Source organism: Carcharodon carcharias, chromosome 9 (assembly GCF_017639515.1).
Source record: "Carcharodon carcharias isolate sCarCar2 chromosome 9, sCarCar2.pri, whole genome shotgun sequence".
Taxonomy (NCBI): domain Eukaryota; kingdom Metazoa; phylum Chordata; class Chondrichthyes; order Lamniformes; family Lamnidae; genus Carcharodon; species Carcharodon carcharias.
In genome coordinates this window covers 143423762-143436210 of record NC_054475.1, presented here as the reverse complement: position 1 = coordinate 143436210, position 12449 = coordinate 143423762, and the positions used below count along the sequence as shown (strand labels likewise).

General features: G+C 44.5%; 1 protein-coding gene across 5 annotated transcripts in view; it reads left to right on the top strand.

Annotated features, from left to right (window-relative positions):
• LOC121281905 (zinc finger MYM-type protein 3-like) overlaps nucleotides 1-12449 on the top strand; it is a 157306-nt gene that overhangs the window by 116342 nt on the left and 28515 nt on the right. For 4 of the 5 annotated variants that reach the window (XM_041195070.1, XM_041195067.1, XM_041195068.1 and 1 more), the window contains 2 exons: nucleotides 1624-1775; nucleotides 8920-9034. In XM_041195070.1, coding sequence (XP_041051004.1) covers nucleotides 1624-1775; nucleotides 8920-9034 — 267 coding nt within the window. Of the gene's footprint in view, nucleotides 1-1623; nucleotides 1776-3138; nucleotides 3227-8919; nucleotides 9035-12449 lie in introns of those variants that run through there. The other variant, XR_005943971.1, reaches the window with a different exon arrangement.

Here is a 12449-nt window from a genome sequence, read left to right as displayed (position 1 = left end):
AGAAATTTCCAGGATATTGACCTGTGGTAATGGTGATCTACGTCCAAATCAAGAGTATGTCCTACAGTAATACTGCTTTTACTTTCCATGATAGAGATCCTAATGGTAGGAGATATAGTCAAGATAAACTCTATATTCTCTTGTTGGAGAATTCATAACCATCTGTCATGGCATTCAACGGCCTTACCAGAGCTGAACCCCCGCACAATCAATCAACATCCGGGGGGAACGGTTACCATTGACCAGAAACTGAACTGGACCAGCCATATAAATACTGTGGCTACAAGAGCAGGTGAAATGTGTGGAAGCTTGTGGCAAATAACTCACCTGACTCCCCAAAGCCTATCTAGCATCCACAAGGCACTAGTCAGGAGTGTAATGGAACACTCTCCACTTGCCTGGATGAGTGCAGCTCCCACAACACTGAAGAAGCTTGACACCATCCAAGACAAAGCAGCCCACTTGATTGGCACCACATCCACAAATATTCACTCCCTCCACCACTGACACATGGTGGCAACAGTGTGTACCATCTACAAGATGCACTGAAGGAACTCACCAAGGCTCCTTCGACAGTACCTTCCAAACCCATGACTGCTACCATCTTGAAGGACAAGGGCAGCAGATAGATGGGAACACCACCACTTGGAAGTTCCCCTCCAAATCACTCAATTCTGACTTGGAAACATATCGCCATTCCTTTACTGTCGCTGGGTCAAAATCCTGGAACTCCCTCCCTAACACCACATGGACTGCAGCAGTTCAAGAAGGCAGTTCACCACCACCTTCTCGAAGGCAATAAGGGATGGGCAATAAATGCCAGCAACGCGCACATCCCATGAATGAATAAGAAAAATTGTTGCATCTAGGCAGGTGGGGTATGTTTCATCTCACTCCTGCCTTGAGCCATCTAGTAGATGGTGGAGAAACTTTGAGGGAACATGAGATGAACCACTTGTTGCAGAATGCCCAGCTTTTGCTCTCATCTTTCACTTACTGTTTTCAAATGGCTGGCTGTTAAAAATTTGACACTACCATAGATATTTTTTTCAATGCTCAATGGTGTTTATCACTCCTTTAAGCCACCTAATACCCTGATGATGGATGAAGTTGACACTAGGTGAGCTTTGCTTTGAATTGTAAGCTGTTTTACTCAACAGCAAGTAAAACCCACAGAACAGTGAGATTTGAGAGTTTCTTGAATACAACTGGTATAACAGGATGAGATTCAACTGAGATGCTCCATACCAGGCACTTGGCATTGATGCTTTTGCAGAGAGCCATTGCTTTATTCTAACTGTAGAAGTTTGACTCCTGTTTCCTTGTGTAATTTTGGGATTTTTATCCGATGTTTTGGGTTGGGGGGAGGGTAGAGGTTTTGCATTGGATTGAATTCTGTAATTCCATGTATTTATTTGTGAAAACCATATATCTGAGACTCTCTTGCATCAGTAACCCAGTTAGAGATTCAAAACCAACCTTCATGGGGCAGGGGGGGGGTCGTTGGTAGTGGCAACAGTGCAGGGAGCATATACTTGGATGCTACCTTTTATCGTTCTAACTTTGTGGGAACGACTTGTTTGCTCCATTTAACCTTAAAAATATTTTGTTCCACCCCATCAGCTAAACCGATGAGGATTAAAGAGGATATTTTATCCTGCACTGCTGCAGAACTAAACTACGGGCTGGCCCAATTTGTTAAAGAAGTACAGAGGCCCAATGGGGAGCGATATGAGCCGGATAGTGTTTACTACTTGTGTCTTGGGATTCAACAGGTTTGTTTATAAATTTGATTTATATGAGCTGAATCTGCATGTTAATTTTGTTGTGCATTTTATCTAAGAGTGCCAGAATGCCAGCTTTTTGCCTACGTCTCCTTGTACAGGAGATTTTGGGGGGGGGGGGGGAGAGAGAGAGTCACAAAAGAACTTCCCATTCACCTTCCACTGTAAAGGAGGGAGTTACGGAAGGAACAGAGGGACCTTGGAGTTTATGTCTACTGGTCCCTGAAGATAGAAGGTCAGATGGAAAAAGGTGGTCAAGATGGCATTTGGGATACTTTCCTTTCTTGGCCTAAGCCTAGCATCAAAGAGCAGGGAGGTTATGCTAGAACTTATAAAACATAGACTATAGCATTACAGTTCTGATCACAGGGATGGATGTGAATCGCATTAGAGAGGACAAAGAAGACATATATGAGGGTGTTGATATGGATGGAGAATTTTAGTTATGAGGAATAATTGGATGGGCTGGGGTTAATTTCTTTGGAACAGCGGAAGGCAGTCAGATTTAGGAAAGGTGTATAAAATTGAGGAGTCGTGATAAAAGTGGATTGCAAGGACTATTTCTGTGTTGGGGAGGGGTGGGTGGTGAGGTAATAACCCAGGGGACGTAGATTTAAAGTAATTGGTAGAAGGATTAAAGGGGAGTTGAGTAATTCTTTCATCCAGAAGGTGGTGGAGACCTGGAACTCACTGCCTAAAAGGCTGGTGGAGGCAGAAACTTTCATTTGCCTTCAAAAGTCACTAGGATATGCAATTGAGGTGGTGTAACCTCCAGGGCTATAGAACTAGAGCTGGAAAGAGGGATTAGGCTGGACACCCTTATCAATTGGCTTGCACATGATGGGCCAAATGGCCAACTTCTGTGCTGTGAATCTGTTTCTATAATTAATTGATAGCTTATTGCTTATACACATCACTTGGTCAAAATCAGAAGAACTTTGGTTCAAGTTGAGTATTGCTGAAAAAGACGTCAAAGCTTTTCGGCTTGCACTCATCAGGACATTCGCAAGAATACCAAATGTAAAGGGAGTAACAATTTACACTTCAAAGGAAATGCTGATTGGTTGGCAAGTGGACTCTGGTAGAAGCGTGCCATGGAGAATAATACGCCCTACATACCTAGCATCACAGCAATACATCCCAAAGACTGGTGGATCATATCAAACAGCACCTAGAAAATGAAAGGAGTGTTCTTCATGGTTTTTGACACTAATTTGTTTGAAACTTTTTTGCGTTGGTTTTTGTTTTGCTTTCCTCTTTCCGCTTATATGCTGCTCCTCCACTAGAGGGAGCAGTGGCCTGTTTGCTGCTGCAAGCATAATCAAATGTAATTTTGAATTGTGAACTATCATAGGTTTCATAACTCGAGCAGTTTTTGCTGAGCCAAGAAGGAGGTTACTTTAATTTGAACCCTAAATTGAAAGGCGGCCTCTGTTACAAATGTGAGCATTGATGTATTTCTTTTTTTTTAAATTTCAGTGTTTTTCACAATATTCCTGGAATATGAATAGGTGTTGTTGGAACACTTGCTTTTATTGCAAGAGCATCTATTAACTGTTACTCCAGTACTTCAGTCGTTTTAAAATTTGGACTTGTGAACACAATATAAAATGAAATCTGTTTGCTAGCAGTTTCTGGCCTCTCAGATGACCGTGATGTCTTACTGTCCTGTTCTACCCATGGCACAAAGGACATTTCGTTTTGTGTAACTTTAGACAGTATGGGGTTATTTGACCATTTATGACATTAGAGGGCTGTGGGGATCCCTTAGTACCAAACTGGGACAGAAACTTAAGTTTTCAGTCTCACTTGGAGGCTATAGGATAAATAAAGTGAGAAATGGAAATTTACCATCTTGATGCAGCCTGAGGTGCTCTTCGGAAGTTTGAGCAGGATGTGCGGGTGTCTCGCACCTGTGGAATCAAGCTTCAGTAAAGCGTTTGTATAAAAAGGTGAGAAGACTTTGCAAAAACGAAGCTAACAAAAATAAACTTTAAAAAAAGAAAAATTGTAGACTCCAACTGCACGGTCACAACTCTGAAGGCGTCATATGGACTCAAAGCATTAACTTTGTTTCTGTCTCCATGTGCTGCCAGACCTCCTGAGTTTTTTCAGCATTTTTTGCCTTTATTGCACTTGTTCTCATTACCTTCAAATTCCTTGATTCTGCCCTCTCATTACCATTGCCTTCTGTCTCTTCCCATTTTTTGGGTTACAAATTATTCTCTTCCATGATAAAACTCTGCTAGATTATTGTGTCTAATTCTAGGTACCACAAATTTGGAAGAATTTTCAGGTCTTCTGAGAGGATACAGAGGAGATTTACCAGAATGATATCAGGAATGAGGGTCTTCAACTTGGAGACTATAGAAGTTGGAATTGTTCCCCATGGAGAATGGTGGAGGGGGGATTTTTTTTTTACCAAGGTGTTCAAAAATGAGTGGTTTTGATTTAGTGGATAGGGATAAACATTTTTCACTGGCAGAGGCTCAGTAACAAGAGATAACAGGTTTAAGGTAATGGTCAAAATAGCCAAGGGGAAAATGAGGAAGGAATATTTTTAATGCACCAAGTTATGATCTGGAATGTACTGTCTGAAAATGTGGTGGAAATAGAAGTTCTGAATTGAAATCAAGTGTTCTTAATTACCAGTTTATAAGTTTTGCCAGTGACATGTTTAGACCAAGTATTGTGATTCTCAAGTACCACTAAGACAACTGCGAGTATCGCACAAGCATCCTCTGTTGAAATATACACATTACAGTCTCCTCCTCTGACCCTTCCCCAGCACCAAAAATCTGACTGTTTAGGTTTTCAAACTGAAACCTGATATGTTTTACCTGTATTTGAATATTCATCGATTAATGTTAGAGTTTATTACATTGGAAAATAGCATACATGCTCCTTACATTCTTTTGAATTGATTTCTTTACTAGTTTGCAAGGACTTCTCTGAAGCCAAAGGCAATGAAGCAACTGAGAGTTGTTAAAAATGGCCATAAGACCACAGATATTATAAGACTCAGATTGATGGGTGGCTAAACCATAAGGACACTTGAGTCAGGGGAAACACGTCTGATCTAAGTATAGGCCACCAGCATTCCATTGGACAGAATTCCTGATCCAAGCATATTTAATGAATGAATCTCAGTTCAAGCGCATTGTTCCTGGATTTGCTCACTCAATGCAGTTTTTCAGTGCTAGATTTTTTTTTTCTTTGGAAATTACGTATTTTAAAAATTTCCATCCTTTTTTTGGGAGAGGGTTAAGATCCAAGTGCAGAGGTTAAAGAGGAAGCCCCCTCCCCCCCCCACCACTTTCTTAGGATAAGTAGTGAACAAATGCATGTCTAAAAATGGTAGAAATATGCTGAATAAGTGGGCTGTTGTGTAAAAAAAAATTACTAACCAGCAGATTGGTACTTTTACCTTATGATCCTAGAATAATTCCTGAAAAAGTAGTTAATGCATTTATGTGATTCAGCCCCTGTTTGTGATGCAATCTATTATCGGTGATGATCGTGATCTTTGGTCAATCTCTATTTTGATTGTGTGCAAATAAACAATTATTATCTAAGCTTGGGCTTTAAAAGCCTGTAAATTGTAGGAAAAAGTTGAGGTGGGTGGGGAAGTAGTCCTAGGAACGAACGGGTCGAGTCAGAAAACGAGTGTGAAGTCCCTATCTCACTAGCCGGAGCTCTGTGCAATACGGCCAGCGCTCTTAGTGGCGCCCCAAATACATCATAACTGTTTTGAAAGCAACACAGGTGGAGTCCTGAGAGCTGGCTTCCAAGCATTTTTTTAAGCTACAAACCGAAGGCGGTGGGGAGGGTAGTGGGCGGAGGTTCAGGAAGAATCTGAAGAGGTGATGTTCTGATGCAAGTACTGTAGGGGTGTCCAAGAGCAAATACTGAAAATACCGCAGCTTTCACATATGTAACTGGTACAACAGAGGTAGGAAATAAAAATGCAAATGCTAGAAACTTGCAGTAGTCCCCTTTCCCCAGCATTTGTAAACAGCCTTTTTCATTTTTTGGATGCCAGTGAATCTGTAGTTTACTTTCCTGCATTTGCATTTTTTTTATTGTCTCTGTCAGGAACTAGGCAATGCACATGATGTGCTTTTTCTCTGGCTCGATGAATGCTTTGGGCTATTAAAGTATGCAGAACACGTGACTGCATCTGCCTTTGCATCTACTTTCTTGTGGGAAGCAGTTTCTGATTCTCACCAAAAGGAAACATCACCAGCTCTTAGGTCAGCTTCGGTCAAACACTGGTGTATAAATGTTCTGAATGTAGTTGTTATTTTGAAATTGGAAGCAATTTTATTCAGAAAAGTGGGGGGAGACAGCAATGAAGATTTAAACAGACTACTGGCCCCTGGAGCTTGTGGATAAACATTTGATGAACGTATATTAATATTTCACTAAAATGAAAACATTGATACTGTTGTCAAAATGACACTTGTATTTCCCATCAAAAGCATCCTCAGCCTCTAATCAGTGAAATTATTCTTTGTTGGTTGTTTATGTGGATGCAAATATGCATCTTCAGTTTGTTAATTATTACTTGTAAAATCTAAGAGTGCTTGCAGGCTAATGTTTTAAGCTACAGACAAAAGTCTTATCAATAGCTTAATGCAGTGTTGTGATAGTTTTCAGCCTTAAGCCTCTGAGCTCATGGAGCTCAGTCCTGTTTGCTTTAATATTTTTTAATCTGTCTTTTTTTAATTTTGTGGGCCTGGGGTTGTGGAAAGGGCTTTTCTTAAAGCTGCTCACTTGATGGTTAATCCTTAAATTTAAATCTGTTAATAACAGCAACCAGAGATGTATACAAATGATCCTTGGATTTAAACTCTGTGACCATTAAGGCTCCCTGGTATGTACCTACGCAGCCTGCAAAGAGAAAAGCTTGGATACCTTTGTGTTGGGTCATTATTTAAAAATAAGAGGTTGACTGTTTAAGACAGATGTGAAGAGAATTTTTTTTTTCTTGGAGGGTCATGAGTCTTTGGAACTCCTTACTCGAAAGGCAGTGGAAGCAGAGCTTTAAATAATTTTAAGGCAGTGATTGATAGATTCAGGGGTAGGTGGGAATGTAGGGTTAAGATTACAGCCAGGTCAACTGTGATCTTATTAAGTGCTGGAGCAGGCTTGAGGGGCCAAGTGGCGTACTCCTGCTCCTAGCTCGTATATTTGGATGTTTTACTGTGAGTCAGATGTGCGATCTTGGCTGAGCTGCAATTTCCTCCAGTTAAATTGGGAAGACTGAAGTCTTTGTCTTTGGCCCTTTCACCATCTCTGTACTCTCATCACTTCCTCCAGCCTGCCTTCCCGGCCTTAGACTCGGGTGAAAGTAGACTGTTAGCAATGTTGGCATCTTATTTGGCCTGAGCTGCTCCCACCTTGTATACCCATCAACATCATAATTACATGCTTCCAGCTTCACCCACATCAGCTCATCTCTAAATCCAGTAACTGATTTATATCTATAACAATTTAGGTGGGGTGGAGAGGGGCGGGGCAGGGGGGGATGCTGGTGCAGTGGTAATGTCACTAGACTTAAGAGGTTCAGGCTAATGTTCTCAGGACACAGATTAAAATCCCACCGTGGCAGCTGGTGGAATTTAAATTCAGTTGGAATTCAATTTCAATCTGGGATTGAAAACTAGTCTTAGTAATGGTGACCATGAATTTATAAATTGATTGTCATTAAAACCCATCTGGTTCACTAGTGTCCTTTAGGGGAGGAAATCTGCCATCCTTATATGGTCGGCCTATTTGCGAGTCCAGACCAGCCCTTAATTGCCCTCTGAAATGCAACAGATGCTGCCCTTGCCAGCGACACCCACATTCCATGAAAGAATAAATCAAGTGCAGCCTGTCTGGAGAGTCATCAGCAGTAATTCTAGAATGTTTAGATGTTCCTGTTTGGCTCTGAAGATGACTACACAAGAATGACTTTTGACCTCTAATTTTTCTAATTTTACCATCTTGAAACCAATTTAATTTCCGGACCCTGCTTATCTCGCTCTTCCTTCTTTTTCTCCATTGTCTTGCCCTCCACAATTAGCTTTTGCACCCAAAGCAAGGAAAGGACAAAGTGGTGTTTTTGTTTACTCTTTAGCTTTCAAAAGCTGCAATAGCCAAGCAGAGAGTAAACCATTTTCACTGACACTTCTGTGGGCTGCCATTTAGAAGATTCCATCATTGGGAAATGAGCAGAATAGGAATTGAACCCATGATCGTTGAATATGCCTGTTCCAGCATGCAGCGCACTGTACTGCCTGGGATCTGCTTTCTTTAACAGAGTTTGAGTTTAAAAATGTATGCCGCCTGAGATACTATTTTCATGTAGTGACACAAGTCAACTGTCTTTGTGTTTGAAATTCATAGTTTCTTGAATATATACTTTAAAAGGAAAAAAATACAGGGCTGTAGGAACAGAGCAGGAGAATGGGATGTGTTGGATAGCTCTTTCAAAGAACTGGCACAGGCATGGCGGGCTGTATGGCTGCCTCCTGCGTTGTATGATTTTTATGATGACTTGGATAAAATAATTTATCAGAATTCCCCATCAACTATATTGTGTGAAAATTGTTTTTATATATTAAAAAATACAAGTTTCTTTTTCTAATAAGTCTAATGGGAAATATCTATGGAATCAAAATCCAGCCCTTTCAGTGTTTATTGGATTTTCTATTAATTGGGAACATAATATAACACATTTGCCCATCACCATGTTCCCTGGGGACTAGAGACAACTACTTATTTGCCCCGCCACTAACTTGAGCAGAATTGCAGGCTTTCTACGTGGTGCTTCCCCCGCAGCAGTGCACATTGAAAATTCTGCCCCATGAAGGAATTAAATGTGTCATGCCTCACTAATCCTCAGTACCTTGCTATCTAAACTAGTTGCTCACTTACTAATATCAGAACAAAATGAGCAGCCTGGCTAAAATGGAAGTAAATACAGGAGGAGAAAGTTAAATAGATATAAAATTCAATAGATTTAATAAACTCCTCCCCCCCCCCCCCCACCCCATAGTAAAAGTTAGTTAAGATTGTAATTTTTTAAAGTGTGGATAATCAGGTGTTTCATTTCACATTTTGCTGCTTCTGATCTGCTTTATTATAGTTCCTGCTTGAAAACAACCGAATGGTCAACATATTCACTGATCTTTATTACCTGACCTTTGTCCAAGAGTTGAATAAAATGTTACAAGGCTGGCAACCAAGTTTGCTTCCAAATGGTAAGTTCTTCAGATTTCCTACCATTTTAAACATTGCATATGTCCACCCTTACTTATTTATACCTGTGTTGGTGGAGAGTAACCAATTACCAGAGGATGGCCCGTAACTTCTGCGCTCCCCACCGTTGGATTTGGGGAGTACCCCAAAGATGCCCTTGGGAAATCTCTCTGAGAAACTCCCAGGTAAGGGTTTCCACGGCAATTGCCGGAAGTACACACTTCCTCTGGACAATTGTGCTGCGCTGGGAACCATCCGAAATGCGATTTAAATCTCAAACTTTGGATGGTTCCGCCAGGGTTATACCAATAGTTACCCAGACAAAGTTAGAAGAATTAAAACCTGTTCTGATTTCTGAGTAGCTAAATTGTAAAGACCCAGGCTGACCCCACGGGACCCCCTCACGCACGTGCACACATCTCTTTCTCTTTCTCCTGCCACCCGACTTGCCCCATCCCCTCCAACACCGCTGTGTAGGCTCAGCTCCATTGCTGATGCCATTGTCGGCCAACAAAAGTGTGTACACGAGAGGTGTCGGGCAGCTCCCCCTTCTCAAGGAGTCAGCCTGGGACATTTGGGCATCCATAGGGAGGAGGATCAACAGGTGCACACCCCAGGGCCATCCATTAGGTGACTCCAGGTGTCTCCGGCCTTTCCCAATTCCCTCTTCCTGTGACCTCAGCAGCTCCAGCCGAGGAGGGTGCCACTGCCACACAGCAGGACGCTGTAAGCGGGCTAGTGCTCTTTAGTCTTGGCCCTCTAGAGGATGCCCGCCAAGGTCATAGGGCATTGCAGTCAGCAGCTTGCCTCCACCTCCACTGTGGTTGGCCAGGGAGCACCAAGACTTAGCAGCAGAGTTAAGAAAGTTAAGATGTAACTCTTTTGAGTTAAACGATTAAACTAAATTAACAAAATTAGGGATAAAGTAAAAGTAGCCCTTTAAGGGGAAACTGCAAAAACAAAGACAAAATTCAAAGAAAACTTACTTGCATTTTGGTTAGATGTTTGTAAGAGGGTCAATAAAAAAAGCCCCAGTCCCTACCGTGCCCACCGAGCACAGAAGGTCTTGACAGAGCCGACAGACACTGCATGCTCCCTCTCCAGGGACACCCGGCCGTGAACATAGCCACGGAAGAGGGGCAAACAGTCGGGTCAGATGACCCCCTTGATTGCCTGCTGTCTGGATCTGTTGTGGCCAACTTGGCCAGGCCCAGGAGCAGGTTCACGAGGCCCTCTTTCCCGGCCCCGCTCCGCACCAGGTGCCTGTAGAGCAGGAGCATGGGACTGAAGTGCAAACAAAACAACAGTAAAAAGTTTTTCAAAAACTGAAAAGGGAGTGCAGCCTAAGACACCCTATGTAAGCATGGTCCATGGACTCCACAAGGCTGCAAAAGACGCAAGCATCTTGGGAGTCCATGAACCAACGCATTGTACGGTTGTATGGGGCTGCTGCATACAACGCCCTCCACCCAGGTCCCCGATGGAAAAGGGGACGACTGCACTGTAGAGGGCCTCCCTCTGGGGACCTCCGCTCTGGACAGCAACATCGCATGCCAGTGGGTGTCTGGGTGGCGGGCAAAGACAAGGAAATGAAGGGTGTGCAGCAGCAGCCCATACTGGAAACCCCTCTGCGCTGTGCTACCGTTTCTGGTTGCGGGGTACTGCCTCCCGAGGGAGGGTTCGGGACTTGGAGCCAATGTGGAATTCTGTCCAAATGGGTACGCTCAGACGGAAGACCACCGCAGACCTCCGTCATCTCGAGATCCAGAATGATGTCTGGGCCGAGCACGACCATCTTGGATGGCATTGGCCGCGAGCCAGACGTCCACCGACCTGTGATTCGCCAACTCCTGTGGAAGCATCCAGCCCAGTCCTCCACCACCCAGCACGTCCCCGATCCTGGTCACCCCGACAGCCACAGTCCTCATCTCCGCCAGCCATTCAAAAGGGTGGAGGGCCAGATTCCTGAGCCGGAGATCTCTGACAAAAGCCGCCACTCCTGATGGTGGAGAGCTGCGCCACGAGGCGACCATGTTCCAGACTTTGATCAGCTCTTGGTAAAAGACGGGCAACGCTTGCAAGGAGCCACAAAGGCCCCTTGGGTCTACAACCAGGAGCTGCACATCATAATTCAGGTCGTGCACCTGGAGGAAGAAATACGTCGCCAGGGCACACCATCTCAGAGGGGGCTTGACGTAAAGGTATCGCTGCAGGGCCTGAAGGCGGTAAGTCCCCACCTGGGTGGGAAGGCACACCAGCACCTGACGGCCCTCCCTAAGCGGGAGACTCAGAACCTTAGCAGCAACCAAGTGCAGCCTTTTGTCTCAGAAGAAGTTGATGTGCATTCTCTGGATTTTTGTGACAAAGTTCGGGGGAAGGGTCAAAGTGACCAGCCGGTGCCACAATATGGCAACAATCAGCTGGTTTATGACGAGCACTCGACCCCGGTTAGACAGCACTCGGAGCAAGCAGGTGGTGACTTTGGCCTCCAGCTCCTGCCAGATCGTTGGCCAGGATTCCTCAGCAGGGCAGAGGTGGACCCCCAGGTCGAGGAGGCTGGTCCTGCTCCAGGTGAAATGCCTGAGCTCCTCAGGCAGGGGATCCATCTGCCACTGACCGACCAGGAGTCCAGGACACTTGGCCCAGCTGATCCTGGCAGAGGACGCGGCAGAGTACACCTCCTGGCACTCGGGCATCCTCTGCAGGTCAGCTGGCTCGGTGAACATGAGCATGACATTGCCGTAAGCCGAGAGGACCACACCGATGCCTGGCTTGCGTAAAACCAATCCCGACAACCTCTTCCGCAAGAGGCGCAGGAAAGGCTCCACACACAATACAATTGGCCAGACGGGGCAGCCCTGACGCACACCTCACCCAAAGCGAAGGGGCACTGTCAGGGACCCGTTAACCTTAACCAGACACTCTGCGGTAGCGTATGGAAGTCTAACCTGGGCGACGAAATGCATCCTTAACCTGAATGCTCACAGAGTCCCAATATAAATATTCGTGATCCACCCTATCGAATGCCTTCTCCTGGTCAAGAGACAGGAAGGCGCTCGACAGACCAGTACTCCGGGAAAAGTGGGTGATGTCCCGGACCAGATGGATATTATCAAAAATAGTGCGGCCATGACCGTGTAGGACTGGTCAGGGTGGATCATATGGCCCAGCATGATGCCAAGGCGATAAGACATTGCCCTGGCAAAAATCTTGTAATCTGTGCTGAGAGGGTTCTTAATTTGGCAGAGACTCCTCTTCTTAGGCAGCAGGGCAATGGCTGCCCAGTGGGCATCTCCCCAGTAGTGATAGTCTTCCCCAGGACCCCCAGGTAGTCGCTCCCCAGGACGTCCCAGAGCACCCTGAAGAACATCATGTTCAGCCCGTCCAGCCCCGGAGACTTGCCCCTGGAGAGGCTGT